This window comes from Aplidium turbinatum, chromosome 18, assembly GCF_918807975.1.
Source record: "Aplidium turbinatum chromosome 18, kaAplTurb1.1, whole genome shotgun sequence".
Lineage (NCBI taxonomy): Eukaryota > Metazoa > Chordata > Ascidiacea > Aplousobranchia > Polyclinidae > Aplidium > Aplidium turbinatum.
The window spans coordinates 777,774-794,081 of record NC_137489.1 but is presented as its reverse complement, the minus strand read 5'-3'; the positions used below and the strand labels follow the sequence as shown (position 1 = coordinate 794,081).

General features: G+C 37.4%; 3 protein-coding genes and 1 long non-coding RNA gene across 4 annotated transcripts; all 4 read left to right on the top strand.

The window, feature by feature from the left end:
• Nucleotides 1-1,375: 1,375 nt before the first annotated feature.
• Nucleotides 1,376-6,340, top strand: LOC145787862 (uncharacterized). The gene has a single exon (XM_082599698.1). The coding sequence runs from the start codon at nt 1,376-1,378 to the stop codon at nt 5,612-5,614; it is 4,239 nt and encodes a 1,412-aa protein (XP_082455824.1). The 3' UTR covers nt 5,615-6,340.
• Nucleotides 6,341-9,496: 3,156 nt separating this feature from the next.
• Nucleotides 9,497-11,719, top strand: LOC145787144 (uncharacterized). Its single transcript, XM_082598870.1, has 3 exons — nt 9,497-9,874; nt 10,094-10,420; nt 11,571-11,719. Exons 1-3 carry the CDS (start codon nt 9,811-9,813, stop codon nt 11,585-11,587), a joined length of 408 nt encoding a protein of 135 aa, XP_082454996.1. The 5' UTR covers nt 9,497-9,810; the 3' UTR covers nt 11,588-11,719.
• Nucleotides 11,581-14,305, top strand: LOC145787143 (uncharacterized). Its single transcript, XM_082598869.1, has 3 exons — nt 11,581-12,890; nt 13,127-13,231; nt 14,174-14,305. The coding sequence occupies exons 1-3, from the start codon at nt 11,693-11,695 to the stop codon at nt 14,260-14,262; spliced, it is 1,392 nt and encodes a 463-aa protein (XP_082454995.1). The 5' UTR covers nt 11,581-11,692; the 3' UTR covers nt 14,263-14,305.
• A 17-nt stretch (nt 14,306-14,322) lies between these two features.
• LOC145787145 (uncharacterized) lies at nt 14,323-14,607 on the top strand. The gene is made up of 2 exons (XR_014291372.1): nt 14,323-14,412; nt 14,487-14,607. It is a non-coding gene; the product is annotated as an uncharacterized LOC145787145 (long non-coding RNA).
• The last annotated feature ends 1,701 nt before the right edge of the window (nt 14,608-16,308 follow it).

Here is a 16,308-nt window from a genome sequence, read left to right as displayed (position 1 = left end):
ATTTGTAGAACAAACTTTGTCTGTTTATAACTATCCAACATTTGAGGTTAAACAAAATTAGTCTAAAACAATTTGCAATCAACTCATCTTGCAGTGATATTTATAAACTTGCTTCATGTAAAAAGAAACTACTAGCTACAGGTATAAATGATATATTAGATTGAGCTTTAAGAGTAAAAAACTTTCTGAAGATTAAAAATCGCCTCAGCATTGCAAAGTGTCATGTGTCAAGTGATTAGTTCTGTAATTGCTTTCCATTTATAAGTTTTGAATGTGGATTGAATTTGCAAAGATAGTTATGCTTTGATGAGTTTGACAAAGATGATAAAAAATTACTTAAAGGAAATTTGGAAATAATTGTCAATGGGCAAAACTTGAAAATTTCAACTCCAAGTTACTGTCAACATTGTTCAATTTTTTTGACTGAACTGTTATTGTACAGTAGCGGTAGCCCACACGCTTTACATAGATCCCCGCAATACGTCCCCACAATTACATAGGTCCTCACCTTCTCTTATTGGCAGGTAGTTGAAATTTTCAACGAGTTAGAAGTTCGATTCCCGCTCAAGACAACATACATATGCATCACTGATGATCTCAAACAAGACAACATAGTCATGCACCACTGATGATCTCAAACAAGGTGCAACTTTAGTATGAAGGTTTTCATTTTCGTTCGATCGGGGCTTCAATGACTTCTACGAACCCCCACATCTCCACAATTTTAGACAGCTATGGAGAATCGTAAATTGTATGTGTTACTGCTAATTTTCTTAAGTTAAGCCCTCTGCGTTCATTTGTGACTCGTTTGTTAATATTCGGCTTTTTTCTCTTTTGCCGACCACTGTACTGAAAAAGCCACCTGTTTTTGTTTCTCTTTTATAATGTTTGGCCTCTTTCGCATCTGCGTTTGGCACCTGTGGTCTGTTTTCGTTAAATCAGTAACTTTATTAGTCGACGATACAACGTCAGTTTTCATTGAATTATACAACCATTATGACCTATTCGTTTTTCAATAATTGCCAATCCTTGAGAAAGGGAATTTGTAATTGTACTGTAAATCGTTTTGATTCATTCTACAAAATTGCTTTTCTCTGGACAGTCGCAAATTTAAGAAATTTCAAAGTTATCTGTGTTTAAAAGATTGTCTAAAAACGCACAATAAGAACACGTGAAACCAATTGAAACTCATGTGTGGTGTTGTTGTTAGCAATCTAGACAGTTCAAATAGAGCAAAGGTCAACAACGACAAACAAAATACGTCACTGTAACGTCGCAAACAAATAGACAAAGCGGACGTTACATTCAGTTTTTAGACAAATCAAATCAAGAAAGTCGTCGTTGTTGACAGTGAGCGAAGTTGAATGTCAAGAAAATGGCATCAAATTCTGTAAAGGAGACAGACGTGGCAGATAAATCAAATGCCGAAGAATCATCAAATCCAGAGCCCCCAACATCAAAAGTGACAACAAGATCACAATCCAAAAGGCTCCAACAAGCAACAAATGGCAGTCTGCACCCAAGCGACAGCGCCAGCAAAGATTCTAGCAAAAGCCGCTCCTCAACAATGAGCGCTAAAGTTAAGAAGGCGGTAATATTAGCTCGATTGGAATCACAAAAAAGGATTTGCGAGTTGGAACAAGAGCAAGCGAAAGCAAGAGCAGAATTTGAAACAATGGTCCTAAAACAAAGTCAGCTACGCGAAGAACAAGAAAGAAAATTCCTACAACAAGTCCAGGAAGCTAAACTAAAGGCAGAGCTCCAAGAGACAATTGCCCAACTTTCGGAAGAAGAAGATGCTGGTGAGCGCTATAAAATATCTAAAGACAATGTTGATATAAACGGACAATTTCAATCGAATTTAGCAACTAATGTAAACAATAATGCTGTGTCTCCTATGTTATCCAATTTAACGTTGAGTGACGTAGAAACCAGCAGGTCTGACATCTACAAACCTATTGTTGTTTCAAACAAAATTAATCCTGCACAAGCAGTAGCAAATAAATCGTTTGCGAGACATGAGCCGAGTACGTCGTATGCCCAGGCCCCTGTACTAAATCAAATAAACAATAATCAATCAGTAAACTCGAAACAAATTCCAAATATTACTATCAATCCGTCCCCACTGTTGTCTGTAGAACCCCCAGTCTTTGATGGAAATTCTGCTGAATACTGTGGTTTTATAGACGCATTTGATACGTTAATTGATTGTAATTTCACAGAGCCTAAACGTAAACTTTTTTATCTGTTGCAATACACCAAAGGCTCTGCGCACACTTTGGTAAAAGGGTGTCAATACATGCTTCCCCATGAAGGTTACACAAAAGCAAGAGCTTTGCTACAACAAACCTTCGGTCAAAAATTTCAAATAGCTCGCGCATGTGTTGATTCCGTCATAAACGGACCATCTCTTCAAAATTCTAACAAGGATTCTCTAATCAAGTTCTCTTCGGAACTTACTTCCTGCATATGTACTTTGTCTGGCATGAATTACTTGCAGAAAATGGACAACATGGATACCATAACAAAAATAATAAGACGCTTGCCAAGTGGCTGGTATTCTGGCTGGTTACGCGAAGTTGACGTAATTTTGCATGAAAGAAATCAAGAAATAAGCCTTTCAGATCTCTCACGATACGTCTCGCGCAAAACGAGAGAAACGACCAATTTGGCATGCGATATTCTAAAATCTACTAAAAAACAATTCGATGATTCCAAATCCAAACGTAGGAGCAGCGTAACCTTTGCAACGCAAATAAAATCGTCGAACCATGAAAGGACATGCCATCTGTGCAGAGATAAACATTTTCTCAATCAATGCAAACAATTTCGAATGATGAATATTGACCAAAGGCTTAAATTTGTAATCGACAACAAACTCTGCAAGTGCTGTTTAAATGCTGGTCACTGGGCATATCAATGTAAAAGGAAAGACCCTTGCATGAAACCAGGATGCACTGAACGCCACACGACTCTCTTGCATCCCCCAGATGCAACACAAATCACCACAAATATCACACCCAAAGACACAACAACTCAAAAAATTAATCAACCTACACAAGCAATACGCAATGGGCTTGTCAACACACGAACAAATTCTCGCAGTCTGCTTCCTATAATCCCAGTAAAGGTTCGCCTGCAAGGAAGTAATCAAACTATCACTACGCAAGCGTTTTTGGACAGTGGAAGTACAACATCTTTCATAACAAATGATTTGATAGAAAGGTTACAAATTGCCGACTGTCAAGAAACTAATATTTGTACCATCACGCTAAACAACACTGGCAAACGTAACAAGGTAAAAGTGGTCACAAATGTCGAAATGTCAGATTTTGACGAAAACAAATACATTTCTCTAAGCTCCCTCTACTCCACCTTTCAAATTCCTGTTTCAAATACAGATATTCCTACCCTTGAAGACACTAAACACTTTCCAGAATTTGCAAACATCTCGATTCCCGATGTTGACGCAGAGGTAGGACTCCTTATCGGCAATGACAATCCGTACGTTCTCCAACCACAAGAAGTAATACAAGCAAAAGGTGGCTATTATGCCATCAAAACGGCCGTTGGTTGGCTAGTGAATTGTCCTAACAGCAAACAGGATCAAAGTAAAACAAAAAATTTCTTTACCAAAACTTCTACCCATCCAATGTGCGACATGTGCTTTGACGCTGTTGACTCAATTGTTAACTGTAAACCCGAATTATCTGTCCAACAAGCTCAATTCATGAAATCTGTTAACTCTAGTATCAAACTTTTGGAAGACTCGCACTACCAAATCGACTTGCCCGTTCGAAATCCGGATCTAAAATTACCCTTTAACAAATCTCAAGCTCTCCAAAGAATTAATTGCTTGAAACGAAAGTTTGAAAGGGACGCTAAATTTTACATGGACTATAAAAGGTCTGTTGATGACATGATCATGAATCAATACGCCGAAAACGTTACTGATGTCCCTGGAATACATGGAAAAACGGCCCTGAATTTCTATGGAAACCACAATCCTCAATGGCCTAAGCAACCAGAATTTCTCAAAGTCGTGGACAATGACCCCGAAATTAAACAACCAAAGCAAACGTGTTTTGCAACCCAAAGCGAATCCCACTTTCTGGAAGATCTTTTGGGTAAATATTTTTCTTGGTACAAGCTGAAAAGAATCGTTGCTTGGCTTTTCCGTTGTAAGCATAAATTTCTGACTTCAAGACTCACTAACCTTGCAAATAGACAAAATGCTCCAGCACATAATCTTTGCTTGTCCATAGATGAGCTCACAAAGGCGCAAAACTTTATTTTTACCTTTGTCCAGTCAAAACACTTTGCCAACGAAATCTACCAACTGAAAGCACAAAAGCCATTAAACAACTGCAGTAGCTTAATAAAATTCGACCCTTTCTTAGAAAACAATTTACTAAGAATTGGTGGCCGCATCAAAGCTGCACCTCTCAAACACGATGCAAAACATCAAATTATCCTTCCAAACCGCTCCCAAATAGTTCCTCTCATCATTCAAGAAATGCATGACACATTGGGTCACAGTGGTAGGGAACACGTCCTGTCTGCCCTGCGCGAAAATCTATGGATTATAAAAGCCAATTCAGCAGTCCGCAAGGTTTTATCCAAATGTGTTGATTGCCGCAAAAGAAGCGGAAAACTCAGCACACAAAAAATGGCTGATCTTCCTAAAAACAGATTGACACCAGACAAACCTCCATTCACCTACGTTGGTGTAGACTATTTTGGCCCATTTATTATTAAAAAGGGTAGAACAGAACATAAAAGATACGGTGTCATTTTTACTTGCCTTGTAATAAGAGCCGTACACATTGAAATCGCAAACTCTCTTGACACTTCATCTTTTATACTCGCTCTACGACGATTCATCGCAAGAAGAGGGCAAGTAGAAGAAATTAGATCTGACAATGGTTCAAACTTTGTTAGCGGTGAACGAGAAATGAGAGAAGCCATCAAATCATGGAACAACAGTCAAATCGAAGATGCTTTAACACAGAAAAGCATCAAGTGGATTTTTAACTCTCCAAGTGCATCCCATCATGGTGGTGTGTGGGAAAGACAAATCAGATCCATTAGGAAAATCTTATCAGCTATCTGTAAAGGCCAATCTTTAACAGATGAAACGCTGACTACCTTCATGTGTGAAGTAGAAAACATTATTAACAGTCGCCCACTTACAAAATCGTCAGACGATCCTAATGACATGGAGGCTCTCACACCGAACCATTTGCTTCTTCTAAAACAGCAAATAAACCTTCCTCCAGGCTCATTCACAAACAAAAAAGAGCTTTACTCTCGAAAACGCTGGAGACAAGTCCAATACATGGCCGACGTCTTTTGGACACGGTGGGTAAAAGAGTACTTACCTTTGCTCCAGCAAAAACAAAAGTGGACCAAAAAATCTCCTAATCTGACTGTGGGGGACATAGTTTTAATCGCAGATAACACACCCCGAAACAATTGGCTCATGGGTCGCGTAATTCAAACGTTTCCCGACAAAAATGGCATTGTCCGTAGCGTTAGCGTTCAAACTAAACAGTCCTTGATTGTCAGACCAATTCAAAAGTTATGCTTGATCGTTCCTGCAAAACCAATGTAAATTTGTGCTGATTTTGTTTTCTCATGTTGTTTATACCTTTGTATTTGAACAAATGTACGAGGCCTTAAAGGGGAGGGAATGTTACTGCCAATTTTCTTAAGTTAAGCCCTCTGCGTTCATTTGTGACTCGTTTGTTAATATTCGGCTTTTTTCTCTTTTGCCGACCACTGTACTGAAAAAGCCACCTGTTTTTGTTTCTCTTTTATAATGTTTGGCCTCTTTCGCATCTGCGTTTGGCACCTGTGGTCTGTTTTCGTTAAATCAGTAACTTTATTAGTCGACGATACAACGTCAGTTTTCATTGAATTATACAACCATTATGACCTATTCGTTTTTCAATAATTGCCAATCCTTGAGAAAGGGAATTTGTAATTGTACTGTAAATCGTTTTGATTCATTCTACAAAATTGCTTTTCTCTGGACAGTCGCAAATTTAAGAAATTTCAAAGTTATCTGTGTTTAAAAGATTGTCTAAAAACGCACAATAAGAACACGTGAAACCAATTGAAACTCATGTGTGGTGTTGTTGTTAGCAATCTAGACAGTTCAAATAGAGCAAAGGTCAACAACGACAAACAAAATACGTCACTGTAACGTCGCAAACAAATAGACAAAGCGGACGTTACAGTATGTTATGGTGGAAATATAATCTTTGCTTGTTTCTTGTATTTTTGTGTCAACAATATCTAAAATAAACCTTTTTTCTGCTTTCGGTGTATATTTTAAAGCTCGAGAACATTGTATTTTTCTGCTATACAGTATAGAATATATTTGTTGTGCCAGAAGAGACAAAACCATCATTTCTGTAGGGTGGCAGTTGACTAGTAGACGTTATGGTCTTTTCGTTGTCTCCCTGTCAGTATGGGAACTTGTGCCGCTTTTGCAGTGTATAGGCTACACAACTTGCATATTTCGACTATGTAGGCCTAGCTGGCCTACTGTTCCTGGCAAATAAACCATCGATCGATCGATTATTATGTTGGTTGTGAAGGGAAAGTCTGAATAAACAGCTTTGATTTCTTCAACTTGTAAATCTTCAAAACTTGCAAGCAATTGAAAAAAATATTGTTTCAACGTCTACCAACGTTGAAACAACGTAAATAAAGATTCTCTTCGTTCATGCTTGTGAGTTAGAAACTTTTTCCTCAAGAACATTTCATTTTTTTATCGTTTTCATGGCCACGCATTGCTCACGTGATCATTCGCTTATAAGCGCGAGCGGCTGAGCGCTTCTGCACAGTCGACAACTTGGAGGCCAAGGTTCGAATCTTAGAAAGGTCGAACTAAAAGTGTAAAATTAAATTTTATTGCGCTGTTTCTAGTTTAATTGGTGAGGATAAGTCAGAGTTAGAGCAACAATGTGTCGGTTGCGTAGCCGAGAGGTGAGAGCACTGGTACTACGCTCAATGGGATGCTGGTTCGACACCGCTCAAAAGCATGCGACTGTGTTTTTGACAGGACACTTAAACGACGCATGCCTGAAAATTGCTTCCTTGCCTTTCATCCATTCAATTTAAATCATCAACCCCCGGGCATAAGGTTTAGATGAGACAAAATAGTGTGACTAACATTTATACAAGTTTGTAAAATTGGATGCTAAGCAAGGTGGCTTGTCGCCATAAAACATGTTCAATCAAACTTTATAATTGCTTGATTTGTCTTTTTTGTTGTTGCTGGAGCGACATTATAATCACATTCACATGCAATTGTGTTTTGTAGTATCAACCAGAGGTGGGCAGTAACTAGTTACAAAAGTAACTAGTTACTGTAACTAGTTACTTTTTGAGTAACTGTAACGGTAACTTCGTTACTATTTTCCAAAAGTAACGAAACGCGGTAACTAGTTCCTATTTTAGCACTTTTTCAATAGTTACAGTTACAAGTTACTTTTGTATTGAAATTTTAGTTTTTAATTGCCGTTTATTTCTCTACATGTGTTTGTGTCTTGCTTAGTGCGTGTTTGCTGCGTTTTGCGCAATAATGCATTTTTCTCGCAGATGTATCGGCGCAGCACTGCGCATGCGCGGTTCTACTTTTGTTTTGTAGTCTGGTGGAGAAGGGTTGCCATATTGACGAATTTATCGCTAAAGTCCAGAAATCTGGCGATTTTTAAGACGTTTAGCTTCATATTTATGATTTGGCTCTTTTTTGGCGATTTTTGATAACTGATTTGGCTAAATTAATTGTTCTTGGCGATTAATCAATATGTACCAAAGACAGGCAAGACACAACAATACAACAGGGTTGAGCATTATAATAATATATTTTACATATTTACAAATGAGTTTAACAGTCAAACGTTTTCGGTTTAACTTAAGCCCTCATCAGGAAACTGAAAATATTTATAAAAATGCAGTAAATTTCAACTTCTTGAAGGTAACTAACTAACTGACTATAAGCATTAAGAAACACGCAGCGATTAAAAGCAATTTGTTGATGCTTATAGTCAGTTACTTAGTTACCTTCAAGAAGTTGAAATTTATTGCATTTAGTGTAACGCTTGCAATGCCTCTAAAAAGATTGTCTGACATTAAAACCAGCAACAGCATTGCTGATTGCTTGTCGTTGGTGGACGTTCTTGTGGAAGCAATGCAAACAAGATTTGGTCATTGGTTCGAGGACAGCGACTTTCAGCTTACGACTGCATTCTACCCACAATTTAGACTTATCTGAGTTTAATGCCTGATCATTAAGCGACACTGCTGAATTGAAGACCAAAATAAAACAGAACATGCTTCAAGCAATTGAAGAAGCAAACTGCTCTGCTGAAGAGGGTAGTAGCCTATAGCAGCGACACTGAAGTGGATGGTGGTAGATAGAGCCACGGAGGACTTTTTGCACCACTTTACGCAAAAACCAAGAAAAGAAAGCAATGCGCGTTGAATCTGTTACAGGAGTATTTGGAAGCGGACCCTGCTGAGGACAAGTTAAGCGGATCCAGATTCACAATCGGACCAATGAAAAAACTGTTTTAAAAACATAACACTCCCATTCCGTCAAGTGCTGCAGTAAAAATATTGTTTTCATTGCAGCACTTGTTCATCACCAGACTTTATTCGTTCATCCCCGACGCCGACACACGCTCCATCGACCTGACACTACCAATACAGGCATGGGTGCGCCTCAACCGTCTCCGTACGGGCGTCGGGCTTTTCCGTTCAACCATGCACCAATGGGAACTGGCCTCTTCCTCCTCCTATGAATGTGGTGCCGAGGAACAGACCGCAGACCACATCATTGATTGATTGATTGAATAAATCTTTATCCTCGGACTGGGAAAGCTTCTTGCAGAACTTAATCCTGGCAGTTTCGCATACTTGTAAACTAAAGGCTTTAAATCGCTGACGCAGGCTCGGTCACCGAGATTGACAGAGTGAAGTTTCTGATTGTTGAAGCCTTGTTGCCGGGAAATTATTCCATCTATTAGATGTCGCTAAATGAAGAGCAGTCCTTAACGTGCGTTGCTCAAGCGCATGCCCTGAGAGTCGAACCAGTGCCGCTTGATCTTGAAGCTTCTTTGTTCCAGAAGTGACGCGCTAACCAACTGAATTATCGGGGCGGACATCATCTATGACTGTAGCCTAACATCTTCAAGCCACCTAACGGAGTGGAAGGTCTGTGTGTCATGAATGATGAAACCAAAGACTGGCTGCTCTCTAGTAGCCTTCCAGTATAGTCCGGAAACATCGTGAATCTGGGGCGGTAAAAGGATGGACTCTCGGCCCCAAAGGCTCACACGACGACGACGATTGGGACATTTTAAAGCCCAAAAGGGCAGGCCTGAGTGACGAGCACTTTGAAATGCTCGTATTTCTCAAAGGAAATAAACATATCAGCCACTGAGTATTTTTTTTAAATAAAACCTTGTTGGTTTTGTACTTGTGCTGTTATGTTAGCATGGTTGGCTCTAACACTATATATCAAATATTGCGGTTAACCTGCACTTGCATGCAGAGCTGGCCAGGTGCAGAATTTTATGTTCAGATTTGTGAGCAACTGAAAGTAACTAGTAACTGTAACTAGTAACGGTAACTAGTTACTTTTTAAAATCGGTAACTGTAACGGTAACTCAGTTACTATTTTGGCCAAGTAACTGTAACTGTAACTCAGTTACTTTTGAAAGTAACTTTGCCCACCTATGGTATCAACTACTAAGTTTTAGAGTTCTATTCTATCGAAATTCACAAATTAAAAACATGTCACTTTCCAGCAACCCCGAACAAATTGCAGATGTTCCAAGTGAGGAAGTAGTGGATGAAGGTGAGTTTGATTTGTTGGTTGCTCTAACATGTTGATAATTTTGATAGTATTGCTTTTCAAGTATTTTACACATTCTAAAATATGTTGCTTCATTTTACTGCAAGAGAACAAAACTTATAACCGCCATGATCCCGACATCAAGTCATCGACGTCTTCTTACGTTAAATTCAAGGCTCACATGTTAATTGTCAAAACAATATTTAATAAGTTTTCTTACAGGACAAGCTCAGCAACAACTGACTTACCAGGACAACCGACAGTTTTCTACAACTGTCCCTCAAAATGTTGACCAAGCAGTGGTCCAGGTTGATCAGCGGCAGTATCAACAAGTGGTCCAGGTTGACCAGCAGCAGTATCAACAAGTGGTCCAGGTTGATCAGCGGCAGCATCAACAAGTGGTCCAGGTTGACCAGCGGCAGTATCATGCCCATCACCACCATCAGCATGTTGATCAACGAGTGGTCAAACATGTTGACAAGAGGCAGTTTCATACAACGATGATCTACAATTTACCAGAGCAAAGTTGTGTTCCATCTGGAGATGAAGGTTTGTACTGTTTATAGTTGATTGAAATAGTTTCCATAATTGTGGTAATAATTGCTCAGTTGTTAAAGCATCACAGCATTGAGCCTAATGATGATAGACATAGAGAGTTTGTAAACAGTTGCTATGTTGCCATATTTTAATTGAAAAGTTGTAGAAGTAGTTTTAACTACCAATGAATCTTTCTTCATCACCAACTGCAACCACGCCAAGCTATGCAATAACAAATCAGCTTCATGCTTTTAATCTTCGTACCAAAACTCAAAAAATACAGCAAAGTGTTATAACACAAAATATATCGTTAATTTTATTATTGCGAGGCGGGAATGACACAAAAAACATTATAAAGTCACTTGTTTGTTGCAATAAGAATGTAGATGTTTTAAAAGTAACATTTAAAAAAAAGGATATGTTATAGCAACATTAAATCTCTTTCTAGTTTGTTTATTTAATCAAAAACAAATGTTAATAAATATCAACAAAATTGTTTATCAGGGTTTTGTGGATATTTTTTAAATGAATGATTTTCAAATAGTTTGAAGACAGGATAAATATTACACGAAGAGTTTTATTTTAATAACTTTTTCCAAACATAATTTAGTTTCCAAATTGAGCTGTTCAAAACAACTTTTGTTCAAAACAAAATCTTTCACAAACAAACATAATTTGAAACGAAACGAAATCATGGCAAGTATTTTTGCATTGAAAAGAAATGTTTCAAAATTTTGTAACGAAATTTTTTTTCGAAATGGAATATGGGATGATAAGAATTTCGTTTTTTGATAAGAATTTCGTTTTCGATTGGAATTTCGTTTTTCAAGGAAGCAAAACATTTTGTTTTGAACAGCTTGTATTGTAGCAAGGTCATTTTTTAAAATTGCTAATAAGTTCTTTAAGCTTACAAATAACAAAATCCTTCACAAAAGTTTAAGATTGTATTGAAAATATATAAAAAGTATGACTTGTGGAAGAAATAAGATCAAAATCTTCACTGTACTTCGCTTTATATGTTTGGACTCTTCACCAAACTTTTGTTTCAGTTTGTTGAACAATAAGTCACTCAAAGTGTAATCAAGTAAGGTTGCAAGAAAAACCAGTCGCCATGTAATTGCACAAATAATTTTGGTAAACAATTTCCATTTCTGATTTTTAGGTTCAAAACAAGGATGAAAAAAACTCCAAAAAGCAACTTGCAACCAATATCATCCCAAATATGACGTTGATCTCTCCAACTTTAAAGTTTCTTCAGAGGGTTTTCCAGAAATTTATCCTGAAATGATTCAAGTTGATTTTTACCAAGGAAGGTCCATTCCTGACGATGACAAGTACAGTCCCAAAAGTCAACGAATTAAGTTGACCGCCTCTGACAAAGCAGTAACAATCGATCAATTAGTTTCTGATGTTCGAAAGAACAGTTTTGTGTCGGTCATCGGATATCCTGGGTCAGGAAAAACAACTCTATCAAAACGCCTGGCACGACGACTTTCTCAAAGTGAAAACTACCTTGTCCTAAGGAAGCTTTTTCTGGACATGAATGACTGCAACGAACAATTATCATTGAAAGAGTTTCTACTGGGAGATTGCAACTACAACTTAAGCGACCAAGAACAGAATTCTGTTTTTGAATGGATGACAGCCAATCCGGAAAACTGCTTTATTATTTTGGATGGACTTGATCAGGTGAATTGGACCCTGAAAGACAATGTGAAAACGTCCAATTACAATACTCCACTTCAATATTGGGAACTTGTTTCGAATCTTTGTTTGGCAAAATTTCTTGCAAATTGTCACTTGATATTCACTTCTCGACCACACGCAATGCTTAATATTCCAAAAAGATGTCGACCCGAACGCACTTACTTCATTCGTGATTTGACGTCTGACAACATGAAAACGTTATTCGACGCCTTGGTCAACGACCAACAACAATCCGAGATTCTTTGGAACGAACTTACAGTAAAAACTCCACATTTAACATCAATCTGCCACAATCCTCTGATGCTGCAACTCTATGTGAGAGCATCTCTTGGTTCGTCACAAATTGATGATATATCCACGATGACCAGGATATTTCATACTGTATTGTTAAATCTTAAAACCTCTACACACGCCGTTTCCACATCTGATGATATTGTCATCAGACTTTCCAAAATCGCATATGAAGCAACAAAAAAGGGAACCGTCTTAATCACAACAAAGGATCTTATAAAAGAAGGTCTCACCAGTCAGGTAGTTCAAGATCTTGTCGTCACTCTAATGGGAGCAAACAGAGAATATGCACTCCTGGAAGGGCAGCAACGGTTATATTTCAGTCACCAGACCTTCCAAGAATACTTCAGTGCTTTATACATCTGTCGTGAAATGTCATTATCTGATTTCAAATTATTCATTCAAAATAACTTACTAGAGGGCCACTGGACTGTTGTTGTCCAATTCACGGCCGGACTCCTTTTGGATCCGATCATGAACAAAGGTAAATTTGTGTTTTATCTACAGACTATTCATCATAAAACTTACAACAAATTATATTATTGCGCTTCTTTTCATTATAATAAGTCGAGACATGATTTATTAACTTTATGGGAAAAAATCATTGCAATAATTTATCCTCCTTAAACAAATTTTAATTGACCAATAAAACCTTGTGACTTGATGTCATTTTACATAATAATTACTGCATCAACAACAATACTTTTTTTAAATCTATAGATCTATCGAGCTCTGCAGTTAACAAACTTCCTTCAATGGAATCTACGTCAGCACTGACACAAACGTCATCTCAACCAACAACTTCGTCTTCACAAATTGCTTCAAGTAGGAATATAAGTTAGATATTTTACTTGAGACAAGGAGCAATATATGCTTGCTTATCTGTTACAAGTAATTCCAAGTAAGAAATGAATTGTTTGATTTTATGTTTAAAAAAACAGTTTTCAAAACATTACTTCACGTAACAATAGAAGATAAATGCTTTTTCAACCTTTCAAATCTTTGTGCTGTTATTGGTAATAACTTTTAGGTTTTCTTCAAATTTATTAAAATAACAAACTTTACGTCTAGGCCTCGATTTATCGCAATAAACATGACAATAAATTAACACTCGATCGGGACATGTACGTCTCCCGCAAGCAACTATCTGCCTCTTCTTTACTAAATATTCTGTAAAGTTTGTTTTAAGTATCGTATTTCATAAAAAAAAGTTTAAATTATGAGCCAGGCCAACACAAAATTTGCGAGGCCAAGCAACTGCATGTAAATTTAAGGCAAACAATAGTAATAAGATAATTTTTACTTTGACCTTGTATTGTACAAACTGAGTTTCGACTCAAGCGTTAGCAATGATTTGTTAGCAGACTTATTACTGATGTAAAGTGTACAAAGATCACGTGACGCAAGCACAACCAAGTTAACCATCGTTTCCTTTCAAGGTTTAAAATCGTCGTTCTATTTCAAGTAAAAAATAAGCAAGACTACTTTGCATTTGTGCGTTCGTCGTCGTCGTGTGAGCCTGGGACCGAGGGTCTATCCTTTTACCACCCCAGATTCTCGATGTTCCCGGACTACACTGGAAGGCTACTAGAGAGCAGCCAGTCTTTGATTTCATCATCCATGACACGCAGACCTTCCACTCCGTTAGGTGGCTTGAAGATGGAGCAGTCATTCTTATTTGTCGTTGAGCTAGAACTTCAACAACTTTGCAAAGTAATCTTTAACATCTATACTTCAGTGATTGCAAACCGGTTTGCATTTTTATAGGTTCTTCAAGCTCTTCAATCACCCAGTTACCTTCAGAAGAATCCGTTGCTTTACCACGCCAACAACCTTGTATTGGTTCCATTGTATAGGTTCCTGTATTTTTACTGATAATATCATATTAAATAATTCAAAAAGAAGAAAATATTGAAATATTTGAACTGCAACATGACTACTGAGGACAAGGCAAAGATGGATGAGATACTGAAAGGAATGGCAGAGATTATGGAAAGTCAAAAAAGGTATGAGAAAAAGTATGATAATGTCCAAACCACTGCTGCACCCCCTGCTGCTGCTGTGTCTTCATCTTTTACAGATGGACTTCAGCAGGCCCAACGCTCGGAGCTGACGGAGCTATCAAAACAAGTTTATGCTCTGCAAGAACAAGTTTGGGAACTCCAGCACTCTGTATACAGAACAGAGCGCAAGCTGGATGACTTGGAGCAGTATGGGCGAAGCAATTGCCTCATACTTCATGGATGTACTGACAGCCCAAACAAGGGAAGTAATGTTGATTACTCTGAATATGTGGTAAATAAAATTAATCAAGTAGTTAAACCAACTAACTGCCTTGCTTTGAGTGACATAGATGCATGCCACCCCCTGCCATCTAAAAAACTAAACAAACCAATAATTATTAAATTTGTTAGAAGGATGACAAGGGATGAAATTTTTTATTCAAAAAGCAAGTTAAAAACTGATGATGGTCCTAAACTATCGATTACAGAGTCCTTGACCAAACGACGTCTGTCATTACTTCGTCAAGCGAGAGATGCTTTTGGTTTCAAGGACGTCTGGACATCCAAAGGAATAGTGTGGTGCTTCTGGAATAACAAAAGGCAAGTGATAGATGATTTTTCAGATATTCCAAAAATTTTAAACCATAAGGCATAAAAATTTTAAACCTAACTGCTTAACTTATTTTGTTAGGCTGTAACATTATGCAGTTTTCATTTATCCTTTTGAAGCTAAACAAACCATCTCACATGATATATTATTACCGATGACAAAAAAAAAAAAAAACTCAGGAACCTTTTTACTTTATCCATTCTCTTAATCCTTAGCTTAGCTTTCAACCAACCCTATTTTATACATACCTTTTTGTTTTTCAATTCTACGTTTAAATAATACATGTTATTAAAACCAAAATGTAACTATTGCATGAAAACAATCAGAAAAAATCAAAAATTTATTAAATGTTTAACTTGTCCCATTGAAGTTCATGTTAAATGTTGTAAAAAAAGTGCAAATTATCATGACACACAAAATTGGACATGTACCTTGTGCAGTGACTGGATTCCCCCTTTTGTCCATCTATCCAACACCGAATTAGCTACACTGGTTGGAAGCCACAGTGTATCAAATCTTACCTTCAAGCCTGACTATCTGAATGATATGTTTGCTAGCACATCTTACACAAGCAACAATGACATAGATGACCTTTTTATGCCTAATATATCTGAAACATATGTAGACTCAACAACTGTCAATAAACTAAAAATGGACTGCTCACTAGGGCCAGTCTTCACTTCATTATGTATCAATGCTCGGTCTATTGTTAATGTAAAAAATTTCACCAAACTTGAGGCCCTGTTGATGTCTATAAATATCAGTCCTGATTTAATTTCTGTAGTTGAAACATGGGTTCAGCCTAATTCAAAAGGTCCTTACTTAAACCTACCGGGCTATACATTCATATCAAATGCTCGAATTAACAGTCGCGGTGGAGGAGTAGGAATATACTTAAAAAGTGATATTATGTATACCAAGCGTGATGACCTAACCATTATGAAAGAAAAAGTATTTGAGTCTATTTTTATTGATATTTTTGTTGGTGGTAAACAAGTGACCTGTGGTAGCATTTATCGAGCACCTGCATTGGATGCTAAGTCAAATTTGGAATTTCTTGATATGCTTAGTGAGTGCATGAATAACATAGGTACATCAAAACAATGCTACATAATGGGAGATTTTAATTATAATTTATTGGATTATGAAAACATCAATGTAGGCAATTTTACAGACTTGATGTTCTCAAATTCTTTTTACCCACTAATTAATAAACCTACTAGAATAACTGACACCAGTGCAACAGTCTTAGATCAAATATGGTCCAATGTGCAAACAGGTAATGAAAG

What these genes read in the sequence shown, in the direction of transcription:
- LOC145787862 (XM_082599698.1), top strand. Translation starts at nt 1,376, where the DNA reads ATGGCATCAAATTCTGTAAAGGAGACAGACGTGGCAGATAAATCAAAT.
- LOC145787144 (XM_082598870.1), top strand. Translation starts at nt 9,811, where the DNA reads ATGTCACTTTCCAGCAACCCCGAACAAATTGCAGATGTTCCAAGTGAG. An exon ending in TGAGGAAGTAGTGGATGAAG is followed by an intron (nt 9,875 to 10,093) that starts GTGAGTTTGATT and finishes GTTTTCTTACAG; the next exon opens with GACAAGCTCAGCAACAACTG.
- LOC145787143 (XM_082598869.1), top strand. Translation starts at nt 11,693, where the DNA reads ATGATTCAAGTTGATTTTTACCAAGGAAGGTCCATTCCTGACGATGAC. An exon ending in GGATCCGATCATGAACAAAG is followed by an intron (nt 12,891 to 13,126) that starts GTAAATTTGTGT and finishes TTAAATCTATAG; the next exon opens with ATCTATCGAGCTCTGCAGTT. An exon ending in GTCTTCACAAATTGCTTCAA is followed by an intron (nt 13,232 to 14,173) that starts GTAGGAATATAA and finishes GCATTTTTATAG; the next exon opens with GTTCTTCAAGCTCTTCAATC.